We start from the raw sequence: 27,569 nt of genomic DNA on the forward strand, positions 1-27,569 counted from the left end.
GCTAGTGCTTGTCTTGTTTAAGGCTAGAAGGTATGATCTGAAATTTTGGAGGTACTGAAGAAAAACTAGTGTATTTCAAGTGCATGTGTTTTCATAGCTCTCTATTACTAAAAAAATTATAAAAGCTGCTCCTAAGAGACACACTCATTTTTCCTGGGAAGGTTAGTTATCTCTCTACTTATGCCTTGTGCTCATCTTCTGCAGATTTTTGAAAGGTGCTTTGAAGTAGGAACAAGACAAGTGCCAATATCCCAAGCAAGTCTCTATATTAATTCCTCTGAATTCTGGCACAAGAAATATGCATAAAAGGCCAAGAGACAGGAATAACACTTATAACTGCATTCATTAAGAGCAAAAGCATACCCATTCTCTGCCTAATAAGCATCCAAGATCAATAGAACTTACTGAGCTCCCCACGTTTTGACTTAGGGAGATCCTTTACAACACAGGACATAAGATATAAAAGCAGCTATAGTTTGCCACCAAAACCAGAGCATGGATAAAATCTTGATCCTTTGGAATAGCTAAATATCTATCAGTTTTCATGATATGGCTCTGAATTTGGGAAACATTGATTTCCTTGCTGATCTTTGAGTAGTTTCTATTCTAAGAAAACAGTTGCAAATTCCTAGTTCATTTGAAGTGTCACAATGTAAATAAATGTTTGGAATGTTCAATTGCTTCTGTAATTCATCCATGACTTACTGTTAAAACCTCTCTAACCCCATATGAGAAAACATTTAACTAAATGTATGAATAGTTGAATAATGGTGCTGAGAGATTAAGACTAGGAGTTGAAAATCTAATGCATGCATTAAAATTACATAATGTTAATGCTCTTTAAAAGAACAAATTTTGTAGAGGACTATAACAAACATTATGGTTTACAAAAACGATGGATGCAGATTATTGTTATCAGTACTGCAATTTTTTTCTAACACAAATTTGACAGCTTTGATTTTCAATTCTCCATGTTTTGTTACAGTGAGATCCACAAAATGTTTTGCTGGTTTGTGTACATATACGCAGATACTTCACAAGAAGAGCCAGAGGCCACAAATGCATTGCAAAGAGCAAGTGTTATTTTAGTTACCTCTCTACTGGGGATCCCCGAAGTCGCACCTGAGCTCCCAGGCAGAGGTGACACAAGCGGGGATGCAGGCTCTGGTCAGTTCAGCCCTGCTGGAAGATCCCTGGGCCTGCTGAGCCCGCCTGTATTTTAAGGCTTCAGGCAGGCACAGTCTCCTGCTCTTTCTCACAAGAAAGCAGGAATCTCAGACACAGTGATAAGGTGCCGAGAGTTTCTCACAGGCCTATGTTATCTAACACAGGTTCTACTCATCAAGCACACAAGGTCAGTAAAACAATTGGTGTGATGTGTGTGCTTTTTCTACAAACAGGTGCAAGTCACTTGAGCATATTTACGTTTAACTAACCTTGACAAATCTTCCACTACATTCCCATCCAGGTTAGATGTATTCTCAGCTTAATTTGGAAGCATAAGTGTTATCTAGAGGTCTAACAACTGTATATAAGGACCCACATGTTATAATTTAGTTATATATATCTTCCCATATTTTGGAAGGACCAAGAGCTACATCAAGACTATGTTTCACCTTGGCTCTCCTACTGTGGTGTTACAGCTCTGCTTATTCTTTTCTGCGCAAGCCTTGTCTTGGTACACTTTTGATTACAAAATTTCTTTAACTTGGCAAGTTTCTGTCTCATGGTTGTACGCTTCAAACATAAATATGAATGTATGTACACTCTCAGCTGTCACAAGTGGTTTTCACAATTGTTATGACAAGCTCAAGGGTAGAGAGTCCTCCTTCTTTGCTGAAGCACAAACCCCTCAGCATGGGCCATGCTGGGACCAAATCCTGTGGGTGCTGTCAGTTGGTGAGGCAGGACAAAAAAATAAAGAAAACGTCCTGCTGGAGATGGTAGGGCATAAAATTCCCCTGCTGAGAACAGGGACTGCTGTATGCTGCACTAAAAAGCCTGATAGAACTATCAAGGAGTAGAGAATACAGGTGGATACCATATTTGAAGGTCAGAGACAGAAAGGGTGACAATTCACCATTCAGAATCTTTTAAACATTACAGTTTTCATTGGCTTAAAATGTCTTCTTTCATGGCAACAAATCTGTGTTAAGACAAGTTGAAGGCATTTTGCCTGTTGTACGTTCCTAATAATTTCCTGTCCCCTGTCACTCTGCTGGACAAACTCTTATGTGGCTGTAACAGAAGAAGCCAGCACATTTCCTAGCAAATTTAAAGACCTTCAACATAAGTCTAATTCTCTGGTGGTTTGTTTGGGGGTATTGTTTTGTTTGCTTTTGGTTTTTTGTTTTGGTTTGTGTGGGGGTGTGTGTTTGTTTTGATTTGGAGTTTTTTTTTGCTAATTTTTAATACAGATTAAATACAATTATCTGAAATACCTGTTCAGTTCTGGATCTTTACTACTGCTTAACAACTCCTCTAGCTACTGGAAAGCACAGCTTCCAAATTACTGCATTAGAAAAGCCTTCCAAGTTATTTCTTCTGTATGAGTGACATAAAAAACATTTGATGTGGGTATTTAATTCTTGCCATGATACTATCATTACTATCAAACAAGAATGCCATATAGTAAATAATTATTTGCTTATTACTCATTATCAGGACAGCTCTGTCTGCATCTTTGCATTTTTAAGTTAAATCCTGTAACAGATACTTCTGTGAGGATACGACATTTTACAGACATTTCACAATTCTCCACAGTATCTTAAGACACTTCTCACTTGAATTTCAACAGCAATGGTTGCTATGTAGTAGGTGAACAGACACAGTTCTGATAAGGACTTCCTTGTTACACTGCCCGACTCTTGCCCTCTGAAAGCTTTAGCTTTCCAATTCCTTCCTCCTGTAAAAAACTAATGAGGTCCCTTCTGTACTGCTCCATATTGTCAGTCATTCGTCATTGCAGTGGTCCTTTAAATAGCTTTTCTGTCACAGAAGTAGCTCTAAAGGTGTTGGTGTACTGAAACAGTCATGCATTCACCTTAATTACAAAACCCATTTATTTTTATAACTGTAAAATCTATTTGGGTGAATGGTACTCTAAGTTGCAATTTTGGTTTAGTACACAAATTTTTCCAATCAGCATTTTTTTTTCTGTTCATTGTTGGAATCAGCATTGTTCACTATATAACAGTAATTAAATTTAGTGTATGTTCTTTTGTAATAATATTTTCAATAACTCAAAACTTAAAAAAGAAAAACAGACTAGCAGTTGTGAAACTGTATAACCCATGTTTCTTCACTAAAAACACCTTAAAATTAAGCTTCTAATCTTGAGCTTTTAGAACATACTGTTTCACACTGACTTTGTGCTAGTGAATAAATTTATAATTAAGCATATACATAAAATAAATATTCTAGAAGGTTGAAGAAATTTTCTATTTAAAACCCTTTCTGTCATATTATACACAGAAATGTAAACTTGAGTTTTATGTCAATCCAGAACTGTTTTCCGGTATTTCTTTGACTAAGTTTCAAACGGATGCACCTACTCAAGTCCATGAGTTGGAGAGGCACACCTTTGTAGCATCTAGCCCTATCAAACCAGATTGACATCATGAAATGTTTTAATGAAACATTCTACTTCTAAACAGTGTCATTAGCAGATTACTTTCAAGAATAGGTCCTAGTCTGACAATAGCTTGTACAATTAGACAATTAATTTGCTGGAGAGTAAACTATTTTTTTTTCCCAGTTTGAATTATTTAAACAAGCAATTGAAATATATAAATTAAAATACAAATGAATGGCCTTCTCATTTTTTTTCTTGTAGTAGTTGATTCTTTTTTAATGATTCTTCGGTCAGAAAGAGAAATTATCTCACCATTTATATAAAGTTCTGCCAATAGATTTCAGGGGTGGGGCAGGGGATGGGGAACCCTTACACCAATATCCAACACAGAGCATCTGAGAAACTTTTTCCAAGTCTTTCTATTTAAAAAGACACAGGAATATCCAGTAGGCAGTCTTGATGCATTCAGTGGCACTGCCAACATACTTAACAACAGAGGTTTTCATAGCATTTGTAGACCAATGTTTATTGTCAGGTGCTGGAGCATTTGGGGGGTTGTTTTTTTCAAAGAATCAAAGTATTTTCTTCATAATTCTAAGGAGACAAAGGGAGGACAAGAAAATCCAGCCTTCCACCAGTCCGCCGTCAGAACATGGCAGAGCAGCTCATGAGGGGGTAGAATTCCAAGTCATGCAAATAAATCATTAATTAATTACATAAATGGATTTATAGAATCATGCAAATGTTAATAAAGAAAAAGCTAGGTAATTCTTTAGCTTTCAACAATAGCTTTCCATTTTATTTCTGATAATGGTCTATAATGTTTAAACTGTACTGGAAGCTCTTTATTCTGCTGTTGAATCTATGTCCTGATTCTCACTACACACTGACAACTATAACTGGAAATATTGATTCCAGCTCTTTCCAGTCATATCAAATGACTTGACAGGATATTCTCCATAATCCTTCACAGGATATTCTCCATACTCCTACTTCTACAAAAGGATCTTTGAACGAGCTACATGGGTATAAATTCCTTGACTTGCTAGAGAGGATGGGCCAACATTTCCAAGTATTTGACTCTGCTGGTTTAAATAATTATCAAGGCAGTTCAAGCTTGTAAAAGGTACTTTTTGTTGTTTTAAAAATCAAAGCCCAACAAATTAAAGGAGTCTTGCCCAGATTACTCAGCTGTACTTGCTCAATAAATCTGCATGATTTATCTTATTTTTCCTAATCGTATACATAAAAATGTAACATACAGCAGGGAAGGGAAAAGTGAAACTGATACTAGGACCCTATTGAAAATCCTATTCAGTTAATACACTTAGGACAATGAGCAGATGTGATGATGCAAACAAGACTGGCTATTCTATACAGCCAACGCCTATTCTTGCAGGATGTCGGGGGAACAAACAAACAAAACCAAAACAAACCCAAAAAAAACACAAAACAAAAAACACCAAAACCAAACAAACAGAGCTTCATAGGATACTGCTAGCAGGGAGGAAATATTCTAAATCAAGGAAACACGTGTACAGCATAACAATACACAGTTATATACACATCTACCCCTTAGAAGAATTTTGAGGGTGGGGGACAGGGGTATTGGCATACATAGTATCTATAATATCAGTCCCAAATATACAGCAAAGTTAAAGTGAATTAATACAAAATAAAATTTATGATCAGTACCTAATTATCATAGGCTGGCTTTGCGTTATCAAGTACCATAAACCAGTAGATGGAGATATCTAGAGAAAAGCACCTGATGGTATGGATCAGCACCCAGCCTTTATGTGTTCTGAGAGGGTTACTTCTAGACTGTCCCCATGGGCTGAATATCCATGAGCTACTAAGGCATTCTGGATACACACCTGATTTTGTTTCACTTGTAATGATTTAAATATCCATGTTCTGAGATTTCTCCCTAATATAAGCCAAACTGCAACCAACAGGAATAGCCAGATTTGCTTCAAAATGCCACACAACACAAATAAAGCACTAACAAAAAAATGTACCTTTTAGCCTTATTCAGCAACTCGTTATCTCTCTTTGACTCAAGTGCTTTTCTAGAGTGGACACTGCTACTATGAGTAAGTACTCATCAGGTCAGAAGAAGCAATCAAGAGTACAATTGCTGCTTTAATTATCCCATTTCTGAATCCCTATCATGAATACCTTTCAGAAGTATCTAACAAATGCCCAGATGCTCTGCTGAATTCAGGATTAAGATGATTCCTCACATCTTCCCTTGGTAGGACATAATGAGGTTTTCCTACAATACACGTACAACATTGGCACATGTGCATGAACAGCTGGGAAAATCCTCTCTTTATTACCCTAAAAGTGGTAGACTTCTCACGGAAACAAGTCTTCAAGTTTGCTTTTGAAATATATTATTATTTTGACTATTTTTCAACATTTAGATTGCAAGAATTTCTAAAATATGGGCATTCCTTCTATGCTACCTGGAAAATAAAAACCTTTGAGCTTCAATGGAAAAATCTTAACTATAACATGTTACCTACTCTTGTCCGTGTCTACAACAATATACCCACAAAAAAGAAATTTTAGCATTAGACAGTAGAAATTATTATGCTGGATGAATACGTATTTCAAAGCCAGAGAAAAATTATTGAGTGGCTTGGGCGGTTGATATTTTTTCCCTTATATTATTCAATTTCAAGAACAATAAAAAGATAAAACAAAAAAAAGTTCAGAGAAAGACTATGTAGGGAAAAGTATGAAGAATGCATATTCTGTTCTTTGAATAAAAATGTGGTAGAAAAATGTGGGAATGACAGAACAAATGATATATAGATTTATTTCCATAAGCAAGTTTGGTGGATTCTCCTAAATGACAACAAAATTTGCAGTTTTGATAGACCTTACTTTGTATGGTAGATATTTTGTGCTATTGAACTTTATGCTTTCAGAAGATCTTATTTACTTCTTCCTTCTATTTTGCTTCTTTATGGGATTCCAGCTCTAAACCCTATCTTGTTGCTGTCTGTGAAGTATCTAACATTAGGTGGTTTCAATAACTACAGTTGTATTGACTAACCAGCTGTGTTTGTAGGCACATGCTCTTTCACTATCCCACTTGCTTAGTTTGTATCACTGTCTCTTTTATTGTCATCCAAGGCAAAGCATCTTTGATGTATGTTAGACACTAGATCAAATCACTACACATAATCAAGGAAAATACTAGAAATTTTGCATACATAGGGTCACTGGCATCTCTAATAGGTAAGTTCATTACACCACTACAAAACGATTAAAGATTTTGCTACAGACTACTAAGAGAAATGTCACATGCCAATCGCTTTATGATACAGACTCAAGGCATTTCAACATTCTTACTTGAACTACAAATGTTAGTGAATAACACTGCTTTTAGCTTACAATGAGGAAAGTATTTTCACTCTTGACAAGTCATCTCATATGTCAATATTAACAGGGTTTTTTTGTCCTAAGAAGATGGAGGACATCAGCACAGCATCACACCCGCCTCAGTATCAAAATGCTGTTGTGTTGGATATTTTTCTTGAACTCTCAACTGATCAGATACAAATAAAAACTGTAAAACCCCAACCCTCCAGAACTGCTACAGAACAGCAGCAATATTTTACGGGACTGACTTTACAATCATTTATTAATGTAACTGTTAACTACAAGTTTATTAGTATTGTCTAGTAGAACAGGATATATCTCTACAGAAAATTGCTCATGCAATTTCAACCATCACTTAGAAAAGTAAACAGGGTCATCTTATCACTATTGATTACAAATGGCATCAATATGAGAATTGAGAAATCTAATTAATTAGCCACAGCTGAAGATAGGTTGGATGAACACTGCCTTTAATGATCTGCAAAGCAGAGTTTTACTTTCAAACAAAGTTGACTCATTTACTTGCTACTTTACCACAAAATGAGAAAGTCAGACAGCTTTCTTGTCAGTCCATGTATTGCTAATGATAATTTTGTTCAAAGCCTGTGCACTCTCATTCCCTTCAGTAAGGGTAGATAGTAGTAACTGAGAAGGAGGTTCCACAACTATGCCACCGAGTTACTCTCAAAAATACAGAGTTACTTTCCCCACAGCAGAACTAACACAAGTGAAAAAGTAGTTTCCCTCCCCTTCACACCAGTTACTGTTATAGCCTGAATATTGTTCTGATCTCAAGTGCTTTGCTCTTGATTAGCAGCAGTAAATAAGAGAAAAAGCTCAATACTTCTTTGTACAGAGCAACTACTGACTAAAGAAGCACTGGTTTTATGTAGGCACATTTCAAAATTTTCATAAGTAATAGTTTGAGCTCCAAAAGAAAAACAAATTAATATTGGTACATGTAATCATGAAACAGGTAAAAGTGCATCCTGATATCCATGCTACAAATATCACTTATTACAAATGTAATAATATTACATACTAAAATATCACATTCATTACATTCATTGTAATGTCCAGAAAATATTGATTTTTAATTACTTAGTCTGTTGCCCCTATAGACCAGCAATTATTTCAGCTGCTTTTGAATGAAAACAAAAATTTGCTAATATAATACAGCCACATATGCAAACTATTGTAAATGCCAACTCCATTTTTTGAAGTTTCGCATATAAATATAACAATTGTGAGGTATATTTCTGTGAATTAAATAGATATAATAGGAAATGTAGTTGAATCAGTATGTTACAGTGAGCAAGAAAAAATCAGAAGTTCATCAAGGAGCTCCCTAGCCAACATCAACTTCAGTTCTGCCTGGCTAACACTGGGGGCTCTGCAAGGAGATTCAAAACATATAAATCAGGTTTTAACCTACAACAGTAAAAACAAGCAACAGAAACCACAAAATAAATAAGGAAGAACCCACATTAGAAGCCATATGTATACAAACTAGGAGCCTTGAGCCAGAGGAAAGCTTACACGTAACCTACTCTGCTCTCATATTGCCTGTAAATGTAAACACCTGGACCTTTAATTGTCCAAGCACAGCATTTCTGGGAAAATTACACAGGTTTTTGTCTCTGTAGTTTCAGAAAGTATAAAACCAAACATGAATAATTTAAATGGGGGAAATGCAGTAGTGTTGTGTTAGTTTTTTTTGGGTAAGGACCTTAAAAGAGATGAGTGCAAAATCTAAGCATAAAATCATTGTGCCATTACAACATCACTTTGTTAATTATAGTCCCAGTGTATTCCTCATCTATATTTGCTATGCCTGACTACATTTGGATTTTTAGCACTAGGCAGGTCACACAAAAAATAAATTGAAAAATCTGAATATCACATAAACATTTACTCTGCTCTAACTATGGCAGACTTCAAACTCCAGAACAGGACCGTGCACACAAGAGTGCTTAGACAGGGTACTGCAATGGACTAAGTACATCTCCATGCAATAATAGCAGCAGTCAGGATGCACACAGCGTGTCCAGCTAGAAGATAAAATCATCTGAAAAGCCTCCTTGACACCATCTCTAAGAAGTGAGGAAGGCAGTGGAGTGGAAGAAATGGGTGAATGAAACACTGTGCTAAATGACAGTGGGAACCAGCACCTGAGAAGTGAATGTGTGTGTTACCTTTGCTTTGCAAGCTTTTCTGTGGTTTCTGAACAGTATTTGCAGGAAAGCTTCAGTTTGGAACTGTGTCACTGAAATCTACAGGAATTTTGGCTAATTGAACTTAACGGGTTACAATGTTCTCAGTCTAGATAAAGGCACCAAGACAGGGAGAGAAATTAAATGTATCTAAGGTCACCTAAGAAGTCAGCAGGGTATTCGGTTTCCAAAGCAGCAAAATTCAGCCTAGTGTAACACACTTAAGTTTAAGAATATTTATGACCTGTGGCATCAAGCAGATTCTTCAGTGTTTGGCTGAATTAGGATGAATTGAAACATGTTTTAAGCATCTCTCTGAATTTAGACTAAGATATTCATACTCTACATCTTTTAGTTCAACTAAAGGCACATATTTAAATTAGGACAATGGTGAGCTGAACTTTTCCCTACTGATTTTTTTTCTTAATTTTTTTAAAATGTATTTTACTGTTTCTTATATCTGTAAATATTTCTTTTACTTTTCTTACTTTCTTTTCTTAGTCACTTATTTTCTTTATCCACATATAATAAGTAACAAGGGCTTATTAATGCACTGAGCATTGCATTGTTAGATAAACTTTTAAAAGGCAAAAAAAGTATCAACCTTCAGGAACTCTGGATAATCTAGATCTTCTGCTTACATAGATTTTTCTCATATCTGATTTTAGGATTTTTTTAAATTTTTTTTTCAGGGAGAGCTTCCTGGTTGTAGAAGTTGTGCTGAATTTCTATGAAATGTGCTATGAAGCTGCAGGAGGTTGTAGATTTCTAGTCAAGACTTCACCTCCTCAGAAGCAGTGAGTTAGAGCACAGGAGATAAACACATACGGGCTTTGTATTCCACTATAGATAAATCCAGCTGTTGCAGGAAAAGCCTCCTGAAAAAGATCTTGTCAAGGAACACCACTGGATTTACCAGGCTCTTGTAATCCCCACAAACTCCTGATTGTGACCTTTGTTCTTTTTGGTAGTTTTCTTTAATTCCACAGTGGTTTTTGTAGAAAACAGATTATTATCCCATTCTTCCTGTCTGACATCAGACAAGAAATCCTGTTATTATCTAGGAAAGTATCCTCCATTTCTGGCTTTACGGGTCGAATTCTGTGGTGATGTTTGACAACAGCGTGGCAAGGCATAGTAAGTTGTTGTCTTTGTGGTTTAGAAAGTCCGAGAAACTTGTAAGTAATTGCATTTTCTGTTTGAAATATGGTATTTAGAGACTTTAAAATTCAAGAGACAATCCTAATCTCTAAGTTTCTGGGCATCAGCTATTTTACATCTTTATTCTGTTTTTAATAGATAACAGGTTCAAAGAAGTGCCACTTTCAATTTTCAACACAGATCTAGAAAGAACATTCATATGTCTTTAATGGGCATTGTATCAGATCGACTCTTTGAAAATTGTGCAACTCGTTTTCTTGAAGATTCTTGTTTGTATTTTTGTGGAAGTTCTTCTCTTTCTACTAATTTTTTGAAGATGAAAAGGCAATAGATAGAATCTTACTGTAAAATGAAAGAGGCATAATGAGAGGAAACTTTTTTTATATATCAACACTTGCCTTTTATAAAAACAGTAGTTGACAATTGTATATACTGTTTTCTTGAGTGTGGCTCTAAATTAAAGGGAAAAAAAAAGAAGTTAAGCAACTGAATTTTGTTATGTCTACCAAAATCAATATATTTCTGAAACATATTAATTTAGAAATCAAATTCAAATCATATATTTAACAAAATATTTCCATTTAATCACACAAGCAGAACTTGTAAATAACGGAGTGCAAAGCTTTGGAGCAGATGGTCTTTCTGTTTTAATTCTTTATCTGATCTGCTGTATGCCAGTAAATCTCTGAGTTTCATTTGTTTTATTCAAATCCCTTGAGTATTCAGGACACATTGTGTCAAAGCATTCTGCTGTGGAATTTCAGTTGTTTTATATATGCTCCTAAACTAAAATAAAATGTATATTTTGTACACACAAAGAACAAAATGATAAGAAACACAACACTGAAAAAAACCCCACATTCTTCCCTGGTGACCTATTTAAATACTCTGTGTGTTATGTGTATATATATATATACTGAGAAATGATGTAGGCAGCTAAGGAATAGACCAGACTTCAGAAAGTGCTTACTAGAAATTCAAAAGCAAAAATAGGTCTAACTACTTTGAAAATCTTTCTTTGTGTCAATTTCAATACATCATTTAATAAATATATTTTACCAAGATAGGATTCAATTGCTTTAAGTTCATTGCTACTAATCACTGGCACTAACATCGAGGTTCAAAGCATTGCACGTAGTAGCTGTGCCAAGTTTGCCTTGGCTGACCATTTAGATTTAATAACATTGTTTTTAGAGGATTTAGCGCTACGCTACCTTGCAACTTGAATGACATAGCCTGTTTTTGAAAACTTTATGGAGGCATAAAGCTGGCTTGAAAAAGCATGCAGTGAGATGCATATCAGCTAATATTGAGTTACCTGGAAACGCCAAGTTCAAGTGCATTTTTCCTTTCTTATTTGAACAATTAATTCAATAATGGAATCAAATGACCCTAAGACTTCCTGGTAATATACACGTTCCTATCTGTAGCTTAAGGTTCTCAAAGTCATCCTCTTAAGTTAGGTGCCTGAAACCCACAGATGGACTTATTTGATAAATGCTTTACCGTAAGTGGTGTCTGGATTAGGTGAGTGGAATTTGGATGAGAAAGGGAAAAAGTAAGAATTGCAAGACATGTATCCCCCACTTAGCACTTGTTCTTCAAAAGAGCATTCCTTTTGGTAACAACAAATTATATTTTCTTTTATAGGGTTTCTTTTTTTCCTGAAAAAAACAGTTATTTTGTTACCACAATCCATCATAAAACAGCCTGTTTGTTTGAATACATCCAAATATTTTTAGCGTTTACTATGGAATGATATGATAACTGTGATAACAGCCTTTGAAAAGAAAAGGGAAAATCTGGGTTACATGTGAGCACTGATGGACAGAAATCTCAGTCATAGAGGAAAAATAGTTTTGTCCTACTTTCTGAGCAGATGAGAATTAGAGAGAGAATGAGGAGCTTCCAGTTTTAGGTCAATATTTTCACCCAGGGAGAACTCAGAAAAATATATCAACTTTAGGCACATGGCAGTTGTGTCCATGGAGGCAAAGACCACCCTGTATAACCCTTGACACTTCACTAAAATAAAAACTGTTGTCATTGTTTATGTACTAATTAAAATAAGTAAGTCAAGAAGAATACTATAGGATGCAAGGTTATGTCTCATGGGTTCTGAGACTACTTCAGCTGCCTGCTTGCTTGGATTTTAGAGAACAGAGGTACATGAACCTGTAGACATTCAATCATGCACTTTTCAGCCCATCTGTCTAGCTACCTATCACAGACACACAAATACAGCAAATGTACTTATAATCTATTTGTTCATGAAAAATTAAGGGGAAAAAATACTGGAGCTATGTTGAACATTTATTTATTTTTGCAAACCTCTATTATTAATCTAGAAAAAACAGTTTATGGTCATTGTAGGTAATACAATTAATGCCCTAGTGACAGGGCAAGGAATCTCAGTGGTTTTACAGCCTCACAATGTCCATGTACTTTAATAAAAATCCCTTGTGCTGTTTTTGTAAACTCAGCTGAGGACCTCAGCTTACTTGTTGCTTAAGCAAAACTGTCTCATGCTTCAATGCAAGAATAAAATCAGTAAAATATGTGAGCTAAGAGCAAATGCAGGTGGAAACACTCTGTATCTGGAAAATCCCTCTAGCCTCTAAGAGTGTGTCTATACACTAGTGATTTGAAAAATCACTACTTAAAATTCCCTTGGCAAGTCAGTAGGTTTCTCTGTTGCTTACTTTTCTGTACACTGCTGACAACCTTGACTCAAAATGAGATGAACTACACTGAAAATGTCAAGAAACTAAGCAAAAAGCCCATCACAAGTCTTGAAAACAACCTGTGGCTATTTAATAGTGATCATAATGACTGGAGGAACTTGGTGCACTAGGGGACTTTGATAAACAAAATTTCTATTTTCCTTGTGCTTAGGGAAATCATTGCAGTATTTAGACTGTTGTAAGTCAGGCACTTATCCAAAATAACTGCCACCTTGGAAGTTACTGCCAGCCTTAGCTATGAATGTCATTGGTTTGTTGGGTCACCTCAAATCCTTCTCAGGCTGTTACAAAGACAAACAAATAATGTATTTCATGAGGATGGGTAGAACGTGCAATACTTGATTTGAAAATCTGTATAAAGCTCACAACAGAGAGTTTATCTGTAACACAGGATACCAATTCAGGTTATCTGTGACAAAATATGAATATATGGATTTTGACGTCCCTTGGAGCAGCGTCATAGGAGGGAAGCAAAATTGGATTGGTGATGGCACTGAGAAGGGAAGAGGGAAAGGAGACAGTATTTGAAATGCAGTAGGTGCATATAAGGATGTTTTGCACCTCATGGATGCTGGTAGTGCTTTATAAGTAGCATTTACTGTTGACTGAGCAGTTCATTTTAGCTTTAAACAGAGCTAAGACAGCTGACCATGTTGTGTTCATGGCAATTAGCGGTGTCTGACATTTCTGCAGAAGGCTTGGAGCTGATGAAAGGTGCCTTGAGCTAAAGCCACGATAACCTGTGGTGGGCAGGTAAGTGGCTGCATGATGCTCTCCTGACACACCCCACACCTCTCCAGACCTGATGCATCTAACTTTCTCCTGTTCCTCTGCAGAAGTATCAGCACATGCCGAGCTCGCCTCTTGCTCACACCTGAGGACGGTCAGTGGGGAGGGGGGGCTTACACTGACGTTAACTTCACGCAGAACCTCTCGGCGACCACAGGTGGGCCAGGCCTGGGGGGCGGCCGGGAGCGTCTCTCCCGCCGCGGGCTCCGGTGGGGCGCGGGGCTGTCCCGGCTCTGGTCCCTTGTGGGGCTCCGAGGGGCCGGGGGCTGTGCCGCCGCTGATCCCCCGCGGCCAGGTGGGAGAGCAGTGCGGCAGGACCAGGGGCTGGAGCTGCCAAACACAGCCCCCGAACATAGCCCTCAGCACAGTCCTGGGCCCGGTCCGGGCAAACGTGGCACCTACTGAGGCACCGGGTCCCGGAGCGGGCTTCCTAAGGGTCTCGACCAAAATGCGTGTTACCTGAGTTTAATTTTAATTACGATTGCACAGCATCACTGTCCCCATCTGGTTACATCCATGGGCTATCGCCTGGTCTCTATAGGTATATACCGCCTGCAGGCACACACGCGTAGTGCTGCATCCTCTACATTTCTAGGTAGCCTTCATTCATATTTATGCCTTGGTTAAATATTTGATCAAAGGTTGAACGCTAACGTACATCGGTTATATTTTTAATGTACGACCCTTCAAATAGACTGTTTTGTAAACTGCAAGTGTCTAAAGATTCTCAGTGCAGCGTCCCCCCCCGAGCCGTGCAGCCTCCCCCCCAAATAATAACGCTGCAGATTGTAGAAGGATTTGAGTCTGCAGCTAGAGAGAAAGGGATTAGGGCGAGAGCACTGGAAGTTAAATTGTGCTGCATATAAAAAATGGGCGGATTGGTCTCTAGATGAGAGCTTGGTACCACCTTCCTTTCTAAAATAAAATCTCTCTGGCATGAAGTCACAGCCTATTTCACATCCGGTTTACCCTGGGACGTATTACTACTGTCTTGGTAAAGAGAAAGCTTTTGTTGTATAGCTGCGGTCAGAATATTGGGAGGAGAAATTTGGGTGCTAAACCCGGAGGAGCGGAGCAGCGGCGGCACCGGCGATGGCCGAGGCGGAGTGAGCGGCGGAGCCGGAGCCGCGCAGCCTCCGCGCGGGCGGGCGGGCAGCACCGGCAGAGGCGGCAGCGGCGCCGCGGACCCGCGCCCGAGGGGCTCCCGGTAAGGGCGGCTGCTCGCTCGCACACCCGCGCACACCCGCACACACCCCGCACCCTTCCGGGCGCTCCCGGCGGCGGGCACCGCGTCCAGGCGCGCAGGCGGCTCCTCTCCCCTCGCTCCGCAGGTACCGCCGGGTCGGGCTGATTTTTTCCTATTTCTCCAGCTTGAAAATCCGCAGCGATCGATGGGCATTTAATTCATCTTATTTATTTATTTTTTAGCGTGGACTGATTTCTACCGGTCGCTTCGAAAAGGTTTTTTTTTTGTTTGGGGGCTTTTTCTTTTTTTCCTTTCTGAGGGAGGCGATGCGATGGGAGGGGTGGCTTTCTCAGGGTGAGGGGGAAATACAAAGTTGAAATGCCGGGAGGAAAACAACTCTCGATTTGCGCCTCGGAGATGGGCAAATCTCTCACCGGGGGTCAGAAATGCATCAGAATGCCCCCTTTCTTCCCCTCTCCCTTTTTCTTTTTTTTTTTTTTTGTCTTCCAGCGGGCGCTGCTGAAATTCTCCCACAAGTGTGGCTCTTTCTCCCATTTTGAATGGGAAAACCAGAGCTGCTTTTTGACAGGCGGTGCGGGCTGGGGGAGGCCATGGTCTGGGGCTGCTGGTGTTTAACGTTCCTTGAAAGTCTTTGTTAACATCTGCTTTTTCCAGCTGCAAGAAACTTTCCTTCTCCAGGATTTATAGTGCCTGTACGGGTTTACTGAAGCGGGGGGTGGTATTGAGAGGGGGGCGGGCGTGGAGCTCAACAGATCAAGATAGTTCAGAACAATTCACTTTCCTTCTTTATCCCGAGGAGCCTTTTGCAAAGGCAGAAGTTGGCAGGGCCGGGAGAAGGTGATTTTTGAAGCCACAGAGGTTGCTTTTCCTTTGTAAGGGGGCTGATCACAGGGCAAGTTAAGATGCCGTCTCGTCCCTGAAGATCTTTATCCACGCTTTTCCTGCCACATGCAGCTTCTTCTTATCCAGCTAGATTAGCTCAGCCCCACTCAATGCCTATCTACCGATCATTTGGCTATAAAGGCATTAATTATATCTCATGGCTTACATACCGCTTTGTAATGCTATTTTACTAATTCAAATTGTCCCCGAGAGTGTTCAGTGAATTGGGGTACAACAACATCTCCATCTACAGTGCTTCATTTTCTTAGGCATTTAAAATAACTCCAATTCACTATTGGGGGAAATATAGGCTTCGTATTTTGTTGCCCTTCTTTAATGTGATGAATACTAAAAAATGACTGTATTCCAGCACACAGTCTACAGATACGTAAAGGGACCTGCAGCATCTCCTGGGCTTAGCGATTCCACAAATATCAGCTAACTTTGTATTTTATGGTTTATTAGAAAGCGAAAGAAACCTTCTGAGTTGTGCTGCTTTTTACTCAAAAGTAAACTGAGAGTAACTCAGTGAAGTCTGGAGGGAGAACAGGAGACATTTGGAGAGGAGAAGGATGCTAATGCAAAAAATATTTCCTAGCAGCAGAGACTGGTAGAGATTTAGGAGATGGTATGTAGGTTGTCAGCACATGGTTTGATCATGCATTGTGCCCTTTAGCCCAATAAAAATATTAGTGTACATATGTAGCAGCAGATCACTGTCAGAATCTGATCATTTTACTACTTCTCTGATGCTAATATTTCAGGGAAGAGGAGAATAGTAGTATCTACAGAAGAAAGTTGCTTCCATCACATCAAAGCAAAGCAGGGGCTGTGAGGGAAGCACCACTCTTCTCAGTCACACTACCCCATGCCGGCACCTTTCAAGAGGTTTGGAAGGACTTGGGAAGGTTTAAGTCAAACAAAAAACAACTACACTCAGTTATCTGCAAATGTTACGGAGGTGCCTTGTCACATTTTCAGCACAGGAGGAAACTCAGTAAGAATTGCCACAGAGTTTGGGGACAGCAGCTTTAAGTCATAGTTAAAGTTCCAGAATAATGCAAAAAAGAATACACCCTTACCACAAAATGAATCCCACTTTAAGCCTCTATGTCTAGAAGTTAAACAGAAGAACAGCCAAGGCCATGCTCCCTTATTCAGATTGACATGAGCTGTATTATTGTAAGGTCATTGCCTGACATCAAGTTGTTCTGCAAAAGTTTCAAAAATCAGACATTTTTTTCCACAGTACCTGTTTTAATGTAGGGGATGTTAAAGATTCTTTTTCTTCCAGTTTCAGAGCCCACCATGAAGAGACTCCTGGTGCTTTGTGACTGCCTCTGGGCCTGGAGCCTCCTTCTCAATGCATTGACTGAAAGAAGGTGGGAGATATTCTTTTAATGCACCAACAATTTTAGGAACGTTTAATTTAATATAGCAGTGTAAGGCAAATACTGCATAGACTGCACTACTACTATAAGTGTATTGAGGGAAGTTAATCCCTGTTCAAATCCCAGCTAAATCTAACTAAGGGAAAACTGAAAGAAAACCACAGTTTGTTTGCATAACACCTTTTTTTCAATATTGTCAAGAAAAAAAAAAGCCAAAGCTTACTGAAACAAATTGAAATTCACCTATCTCTTAAACACCTGTGCAATCCTTTCTAGACTTATATAATGACTGCTCAGAATTACAAGTTTCTTTACAAGAAAAAAATGTAATTAAGTTTTTAAAAATCTCATTTAAGTGCTATTTAGTAACTTTATTGTCCCTGAAAGCAAAGGCAAAAATTACACTTCATGGCTGGTTGGGATTGTATTCTAACTTAGTAGCTGTTTTTCCAAATCTGAAGTAGACCTTCCTGGTGAAGGGGCTCTGCTTGGATGAAGGAGAATTTGTAAGCTCAGACCGCGTAATAGTTTATGTTTGAATGACCACGCTGCACTGAATGTTTATGGAATATATGTTGAAATCAAAATCTAAAAAAAGCATTAGTATTAAGAACAATTTCTAGTCATACAATACCTCATCTAACAACTAGTAGGTTAACTAAAGACTACAAAGCAGTTTGGAGCATACTTGAAGTACTCTCTGCAATTCAAAATTCAGTAAAGGTGTTTAAGAAGACTCACAGATGTATTTCTGTATTTTAAAAATATTGATGTCCTGCCAGTAATACTACCTAATGACCAAAAAGCAGTAGAGATTTTGTATTGTCAATAGTGATCCCTAAAACATGTTATTTGTGCCTTGATCTCCATAGTGTCTCCTTATGCATTCGCAGCTCTAGATAAACTTATCTTCTGGTTACTTTGGGCAAAGGTTCATCTGCAAAAGCATTTTCTCTCTCAAAAAAAAAAAATGAAATAAGAATTAAAGCAGGTGATGAAAGTAACAGCTGCTGTATTGAATAAACATGACATTTTAGAAACAATACCTTATTTTGATAATATATTAAGAAAGGTGAGATTTGAAGTATTCATTAAGCGACTTATCTGGCCTAGCTAAAGAATTTTGTGAAAAACTGTTTATTATATGGATATGTGTACATATATATGTGTGTATATATATATATTTGTACATATATTTGTTACACCTATAATTTATGCATGCGTGTTCTTAAAGTGCATTAAAATGCATTTGACTAGTGTTTAAAAATTATATGGTGTGTCACTATTATAATGACCTGTAGATGGAGTTAGTGCACAGTTTTTTATTATACTGTGGTTTAATATGAAAACACAGTCGCATACAGTCACTTTTTCCTCAAAATGTACACACCTTACATGAAATATATCTGTTTCTAAAGCCACTTTGTCATAGTAACTTCCCCTACCTTTTCTTTTGGAGTGCTGTTACTCATCTATGATAAAAAACAATTTATGAATTAGATAAAGTGTTTGTGATACAGAAAGGCACAGTCTTTCCATACCATTCTTCTTGTCATAAAAAACCAGTACTAATACTATTTTAATATGTATGTTTTGAATGAAAAATCACAACTGCTCTGGAGTTGCAGTATACTTCATATGTACACAAACGTTCAGATTCTTCCTGTTGTGACCATGTCAGTTAAAACCAGCCCTAACGGTGCTTTTTACCTCCGATAAAATGGTGGGAAGAATAGGTAAGGGTGCTGACAAATGCGACATCCAGAATGGAAGTGGTGAATTGTGTTGCATCCTTTCCCACTGCACTGCCACTGCTCCATCTTTCTGGCGCCTCATCTGCAAATATACTCATTTGTTTACCACTAAAATTTCTGAAGTATTTTTAAATCCTGTCACCTTAATGCCGATGACCTTCTACTATCCTTGAGATGTGTATGTACAGCAGCTTGTTTACTGACAATGAGTGTTAATATAAAATTTAATCCAGTGAAAAGTCCTGTATTGCAATTGTACATAAGGCGTATAAGCAATGATCCTTTGAAAGATAATGCTCAATGAAGGCAGCAGGAGAACTTGTTATTTGGTAACATATAGGAAGCAAAAAAGAAAAAAATATTAATGTCTGTGACTTGACATTCAACTGCCGGTATGAAAAAGAAATATAAATCAACCTTTTTTGTCTAATTTAATGAAGGGTATAGCTAGATGCTATTAATAGTATTTTTAAAAACTGTTAGAAATTTTGTCTTTTTCATTAGAAGGATTTATATGCTTTAAAGAAACCTTGAAAATTGTTTTCTACAAATTCACATCCTATTGAAATTAAACAAAAGTTAGAAAAACTTCTATGAGTACCAGTTCTGAAACACATTTTAATTTGTAGTGTTATGCATTCCAACCTGTACTGCAAAATAACTTGGAAACATTTCCAAAGTACCTATATTCAGGGTATCTTTCCTCCTTCTCTCTTTATTTGATACAAGTGGGGTACACAAAGGATGTCTGACTGATGCGGCTTACAGAAAATAATTTCTTAGGTATTTTAACAGAACCAGATCATTTTATGTAACTCAATATTCCTCATAAGATGGTCCTTGCCGGTTAGAGCAGGAACTGGCAGAGCTGTATGCATAACAAGCTACCCAATGGAAGAATCACGTTTGTGACTAGACCTGAGCCTAAGGGAAGTTTTTTGGCACTGCACTGTTTACCCAGTTCAGTAGCAATGTGTGTGACAAAATGTATTGGAAAGCAGCATTTTTGCTTTCAGTCATAATGACTACACGTGTTTATAATGGAAGTCTTCCCAGAAATGAATGAAAAAAACTATACTGATTAAGGGAATCATCTATGATGAGGTATTTGATAAAGATTTCAGGTTTAAGAAAAATGTTGATTCTGATGTCACCTGCAGCAGAAAGAAACCACTAAGCCCAAGATTTTCATTCTCATTTGTACTGCTGAAAGTAAGAGTTTGGTAGCTGAGTTCAAAGAGCTTAATTTCATCCTTGTCCAAGCAAAATTTCAGGATCTTTGGCCGAGTTAGAGATATGCAATAGGGATCTGTAAGTGAAGCTTTATAGACATGAAAGATTTCCGCGTCAACAGATGGTTTCATTACATATTTGTAAGGAAAAGTTGGAGGTCTTCCAAATCTAATTGCTAAAGGAAACTGGGAAATAAAATTAGGCAAAATTATATATTTATGTATGAAAATGCACACATACTTGTTTTACGTCTATATTCATAAAGAAGACATCTCTGTATATTTTATCTTTGGTTTAGCATTTATTTTCAGTACTTAAGTGTCAGTGTTACAAATTATTGTATCTTTCATTGTGTGCAAACCCTTTATTATGAATTAAACACATTATCTTTTGCTGACAAATGAGCCCTTTACTGAGGAACACACATATTAGAACATCATAACCATTAACAAATAATGAGATAAACATTAAGGAATGAACATTCTATTTGCCCACTCTTTATAGAGAGGCACTGATTTTCTATGAAATTATATAAAATGTACAATTTCAGAAGAAAATGTTTAAGTGAAAGGACCCTATAAAGCACTACTATCTCATTTTAGGGAGGAGATTTTGTGACCACAAACCAGTATAAGCAAGATTAAACAGATTTTGGAATTACTGTTTTGTAAGGTTATTAGTGGATTACTGTTTCTCAGTGTTAACTGTTCTGTATTTCAGCTATGGACAAACCTCGTCACAAGATGAACTTAAAGACAACACCACAGTATTTACCAGAATATTGGATCGTCTGCTGGATGGTTATGATAATCGCCTGAGACCAGGACTAGGAGGTGTGTTGCATTATAATTTTCAAGGTTACATGTTAGATAAAAATAATTTAAAAGGCTGTTATTTTTCCATTATATACTTGATTTCACTCTATTTATATATACACATAAAATAACGCTGATAAGAAATAGCCTCTTTTTTCAACAATGCCATGCCATCTCTGTCTTTCACATACTCAGTCTTCTCACACTTATACCCAAAGGAAGAAGAAGATGGTTCACAATTCAAGAAGACCTCTGCATACACGTTAAAACTTCAAATGTATGGAGAACAAAAGAAAATAAAATACGATCTATGACCTGACAAATGACAAGTTTATGACTCAGGCCTAAACAGCACATCTATGACTATCTTCATAAGAGGATTTGGTTTTAAAAGTGAAAGCATCAATCAACCTTAGTCATAAAAGTCTCAGAGAAGTTTATAAGACTTTTTTTTTTTCTACTTCAGTATGTCAGGATTTGTTTCTGTCACATTTGTTCTTCACAGCTTGAAAAAATGTCTTTTATTCTTCTGTCCTTGGTGCTGAATCCATGAAAAGGTATAAAACCACATAGCAATTAGATCTTTATAAACATGTTATTACAAAGTCCAGCCTTTCTCAGCATCCCTACATTCACTCTTCGAGTTGTTTTGCTGTGACACAATCTCAAAAATGGGTCTTAAAGCTTTGTTGTTCACAAACATGAAAGTTGTAGACGTTCTAAACATACAAGCAGAAACCTGTTCTTTCCAGCACATGGAAAGGCTGGATTTACTTATTTCAGATTTCTTTTGGACTCTTCAGGTAAAATAAAAGAAAAAAGCAACCCACCTCACAAGGTGTAGTTCCAAACCGTTTTCATATAATAGCTCTTAAAAGAACTGCATTATAAGAATAGGGTATTACATTAAGAATTCTTATATAATATCCTGCAGATGAAATGGAAGATAATTAAGAGTAAGTTTATTCTGTGGTTTGAGGCTATGCTCTTGCAACAGTTCTTGAATTGTGAGCCAACTTCTTCAATAGTTTGACTTCCCTGACTTCAAGGAATGGCTAAAGATAAAATTCTGTTTATAAAGTGTTAATTAACATATCTAAAAAGGGTTGGTCTATAAATTTTTGTGTGCAATTTCAGATAATACACAACAAAATAAGAATTACTTTCTGCTTTTACCTACTGGTGCCATTGCCTGCTTATTTGTAAACCATTGGACTAGTGTAGAAATAAATATACCTTAATCTTTGATTAATGAAACTGTACAGTTCAGTTAGCTACTATATCACATTAAATAAGCATAGCAGATAAGGCAATAAATAAATGAAACTGTAAACGGTGTAGAGTCTGGTACACGTCTACAAGAAATATCTGAGCATATGATGTTTTCTTATATGAGCTTTGTAGCTCTTATGATTTGTTTAACAGTTACTAGGAGACCAAACAAAGGGAAGGCTTTTCTCTCATTCTTTGGATTGCAATTTAGAGAACTAAGTGCATCAGCACAGAGCACTCTGTATGTGTGTTTATACATGGTTCTGGAGCCAGACTTGAAGGGTGTAGTGGGAGAACAGGTCTGCATTCCTCATGAAAGGATCATCCAGGCCAGTTCAGATTTACTCCTGACAGAAAGATTGTTCAATGTAACTGCTCTTATAGGAGGAAATTATTCTCTCCACAAAGTTTTATAGCCATTTGCATCACTACCAGTTAAAAGAAAAAACAAGTGGAGCATGGGAAATACGGGGTGGAGGGAAGGCAGGACTGGAGTAGTTTCTCTAACCAAGGCTTAGAGAAGTTTAAATAATCTTCGCATCCCTCCTTTTTTTTGAATTATGTTGCATGTTTCTACCTGTAGACAAGAACCTTGAGTATCACACTTTCCATGTTGCTCAGTACATTATAATTTCACAGTGTCAGTTCAAGTGAATTTATCTGTTATATTCATCAGCTTTGAATACTATAACTAAGAGTACTAGGAATTTTAAAACATTCCACATCTGCTGAAATTATGGGCAATAACCTAATGTTTAAAACTGAATACATTAAGAAGTAGGTTTAACCTCTTAACTGATGAATAATGCTTTATTCAGAAGACATAAATTATAGATTTCAGAAACTAGGCACAGATATCTAGGTCATTGTTTTCTGTTCAATTTACAATAAATTGTTTGCTTAGGAATTTTGAAATTCACCTCTGGAAATCCTTCTTGCTGAGGTATTGAAATATGAGCTAAGAACCTCAAGAAGACTGAATTTTGACACATTTGATATAGATACTTTGAATAATGGGGAAATGTATTCGGAAATGTTCCATATGTAAAAATATCCAGTGAGGAATCTAAATCAATATGTCAAATACAGCATGATTTTTGGAAGTTCAATAGCCTCCCATTATAGCATGATATGTTGCTGGAAATTTTAAAATGTATATGACAGAGCAGTAGTTTGATTTTTCTTCCCAACATCAGTGATGGCTTCTTATTAAATATTTCAATCAGATCACAATTTTTATGTAGTTTAAAAATAAAGTTAGGAAAGCTACAATATAATAGCATTTTAAAATACATATAATTAGGTCTAAAACATTCATTCCATATTAGCGGTGAGGTATCTATCAGAGAATTTAGGAGACTGGAAACCCTCATACATCTATGTTATGCTGACACATTTCATGCTGTTAGGCATGATGTAAATCTGTGTACCACTGATTACATTAAAGCACCCTTCCAATCATCCAAACCCATCTATCCTGTTCTTTCTATGCCTTCTGAGAAACAGTAGACGAAGTACAACTTTGCATGGTACAGTCAATTTCTGCTACAGAAATGGGCATATTGCAGAAAACTCTCTGCTTAGCCCTGGACGACCTCTCCTTCTGTAGTGCAGTTTTTCAAAGATATACACCTGCAGAAAACAGAACTCTATGCATGAGCAGAAACACAAAAGAGAACCAATTTCTCTCTTTCTCACCTATGGAAGAAAAGGCAGCTAATAGAGTTTATTCAGCCAGTTTGTTTCTCCTTCATTGTGTTTATGTATATGCATGAAGAATTCAGTGACAAAAAAGGTATGTTTACTGAAAAATTGTAATGAATTGTGAAACGGATTTTGATCTTGATCTTGCTCTGTTCGCTTATAGGAGTCATTTCCTCCTTTTTGAAATAAACATAATGACATTTCTCTTTCCCAAGTTTGTAATAAGTGTGGCGAACTGTTTCATTATTTAGTAGAAACATCCTAGTGAGGCAGATGAGGTGCCATGAAGCCAAGAACAAGCACCTGGAGAGATCTCATTACAAGGATACATTGTTGGAGCTACTCTATATATTCATTGGAAAGCCAGGTTAAAAGGTGGAGAATTGAGATAAAACAAAATTTAGAGGTCTTGAATTTTGAATTGCTCTTTGAAAATGCATGGAATCACTACTAGATTAATATTAAGTCCGCCCTTGCCTTTTTTTTGGATCTCCTTTTTAGGTATCACTTCAAAAGGAAAGCTAAAAGACACATATCCTCCATAACGAGTATAGGAATGAAAATTACTATTCATCAGATTATCCAGTAACACCACATCTGAAATGAAGTGAGCAGCTCTGAGCATTTTGCCATTAAATGAGAAAAGAAATAGTTCTCATCAACAAGAATATATATTTAAAAAAAAAAAATGGAGTAGGTGACCAAAGAGAAAAATTATAGTGATTGAATATGCTCATTATTTTAAAAATAGCATTATGGCTAAAATTCATCAGAATATTTTCTAAAAGACAAACACAGCACTATGTTACGCATTGGTGCATTTGCACCTCTTATCAAGAATTATGTATATAAATTATGTTTTTAAATGTTTGCCTCCTTCATATGTGGGCATAGTCACTTAGTCAGACATGCTAGGAAACAGCATCTGTTGTACTCATCCATAAACATGGACAAATAACTACATTTACTGTTATTTATACCTGGAAAATGGAACTTTCAAAATGAACGTAAAACCATTCTGAATCACAGTAGAGGAGACCTATTAAATGTACTAGTGGATAATTTACAAAGCAAGGAAGAGGGATTGCAGAGAGTAACACATTGAAGCTGAAAAAGAGAAAATCATGTTAAACACTAAGCAAAAACTATAAACACTGAAGTCATTTAGGTAATAGCATAATTTTCTGTGGGAACTATCTGGATCCTAGAACTAGCAGTGATCAGAAATAGGCTAAATAATAAATATACTGTTCTTTTTTCAAATACACAATCCTGAACAAAATAAAGGATCAGATAGTGCTGGGAAGGAGTCAAATAAGGAGGAAAATTCACCTCAGAGTTTGGTGACATCTAGTACACCACTATATCCAGAGCAAGACTTTAAAAGAATTGAAAAGCAATGAAAAATGGTGGAAAAAATAAGTTCCTCAGACAAATGACTTCGCCATTGCCTTTTTTCCTGGGTTGTCATCATGTGGGGGCAGAGGTGAGCCCTGGGATGCTGCCACGGCATGGAGAGGGCAGCTTGCACAGGGCAGCCTGGCTGGACCTGGTGCAGAGATTTGTTAACATGACATCAGGTGGCAGATACAGATTTTTTAAGACTATCACTTTTGCAGTGCACACATCCCCGCTCTAAAACTAAAGGATATCAGGTAGTCTGTGACCTTTTAACTTAGAATAATTGTATATGTGGTTTATCCCTTTGAAAGAGATTTTGTAGTAGAAAGGGTTTTTTTTAATACAGAACTAAGAAGGACAAGAGTGGATTTGATGATGAAGACTAGAATGTTCCTAAACAAAATCTGCTTTTATACTTGGGTCCATTAGATCATCCCAAGAAAAATATTAACATTACTTCACTATTGAACAGATTTATACTTGGTTTATGTTGTCAGCAAAAGCTATTTGTTGATCTCTCCTGTGTGATGTTTGTTAAAATTGAGTGTGAATGTCCTTAAGGGAAATGTCAGTCTATTTCACGCCATTCATTACTTCCACAGGATGATTATATTTAAAGTGATGGAAAATAAACCTGACAGTATTATGTTAATTAGGTTCTAAAATTCAGTTTTATGATAATATTATGTATAAATATATGATGAACATACCTCTTGGTGATTGAGGTCCCAGTGGAAATTGTTGTATTTGAATCCATATCAGAGTTAACTTGAAAGCTTAGAGAAAATACGGTTTTGGTCTTTGTGTGTCATAAAAATTGAGATAATCTAAACATTTCTACTCTAAATGAAGACAGTCCTATACCAGATCCCTACACAGAATTCTGTAAGTAAAGAAGGACTAGATGCTATACTTAAATCTCTACAAACTGAAAGGGCTGAGTTTGGTCTTTTTTCCCACACAGTAGGCAACACATTGATGCAAAGGCAACTGTAAAAAGCCATAGAAGCCCCTAACAAAATTGATTTTATACAACAGTAGGGAGGTAGGGAGGATATGAGCAGCATTGTGCTGTTAATTGGCATGGAGAGAGCTGCCACGACACTGCGTAGCTCTCCGGAAACCCTTCCTGGCAGCACATACAGACGGGTAATCACAGGACAGGTCGCTTTTCACCCTTTTGGTCCCTACTTTTACAAAAACAACAGCATAACATTCTTATGAGTGTATTTGTTGTGCTTCTTCAATCAAAATACTTCATAGGATGCAGAGTGATTAGTCTGTATTACTTTTCTTTAGTAATACTAGTGTAAGCTATACAGGCATCTAAATTCTTTCATTCAAAACTATAGGAAAAGTCATCTCCATTTTAATAATTACAGCACATACTGACACAAGACATGCAGGAGGAGCAAGTGCATTACCAAAAAAAAAAAATATAAAACTAATTTAAACAACCAAAATATGCATTTCAAATAAGCCTTGTGCTCAAATACCAGCAGGTCAGAAAGGGAAACAGTTAACATATAGTTTCCTATAATAAATAGGCTTATTTCCTGCTGTTTAAATAAATCTGTTTCTGTATTTCTTATTTGGTTCTCAATTTGTAATCCAATCACAATTCTAGCAATAATGAGCTCCCTGGGAGTTTAAATCAAAATATTTATTGTTATTAATTTTGAGAGTTTAGGTTAGCCTAGCATCATTAACAAAACACAGTAGTTGTAAACAGCAAAATTACAGTAGTTGCCATTGACTGGTGCTTTCACAGCCTGATGTGGATCGATTGCCTGAGGCCGTGCTCCAGAGTGTCCAGGTGTGCTACTCAGTTGCTATTTTGCTGATCAGTAACTACTTGGACTCTATGGGTGCCTTACAGTAAAACTAGTAAGTCATTAATAATATCCTTGGGTTTGTTTTGTGTTTACTGGAATTGTTCTGTATTTTACAGATATCCCTATATTACTTCGTGAGATAGATGTTACAGCCAAGAGACACGGTTAGCATGTCTTTACAACTGATGGATTTATCCT

At 36.9% G+C, this 27,569-nt stretch overlaps 1 protein-coding gene and 1 long non-coding RNA gene across 3 annotated transcripts in view; one reads left to right on the forward strand and one right to left on the reverse strand.

Annotated features, from left to right (window-relative positions):
• The window catches only part of LOC135575421 (uncharacterized), a 72,365-nt gene extending 55,027 nt beyond the window's left edge, over positions 1–17,338 (reverse strand). The window contains exon 1 of the long non-coding RNA XR_010466193.1: positions 17,219–17,338. This is a non-coding gene — a long non-coding RNA (uncharacterized LOC135575421). The remainder of the gene's footprint in view (positions 1–17,218) is intronic.
• Positions 14,722–27,569, forward strand: part of GABRA1 (gamma-aminobutyric acid type A receptor subunit alpha1) — a 42,817-nt gene continuing 29,969 nt past the window's right edge. Inside the window, exons 1-3 of one of the 2 annotated variants that reach the window (XM_065030067.1) lie at positions 14,722–15,084; positions 17,261–17,348; positions 21,065–21,177. In XM_065030067.1, the coding sequence (XP_064886139.1) occupies positions 17,275–17,348; positions 21,065–21,177 (187 nt within the window). In that variant the 5' untranslated portion in view covers positions 14,722–15,084; positions 17,261–17,274. Of the gene's footprint in view, positions 15,209–17,260; positions 17,349–21,064; positions 21,178–27,569 lie in introns of both variants that reach the window. The other variant, XM_065030068.1, reaches the window with a different exon arrangement.

This window comes from Columba livia, chromosome 14 (genome assembly GCF_036013475.1).
Source record: "Columba livia isolate bColLiv1 breed racing homer chromosome 14, bColLiv1.pat.W.v2, whole genome shotgun sequence".
NCBI lineage: Eukaryota > Metazoa > Chordata > Aves > Columbiformes > Columbidae > Columba > Columba livia.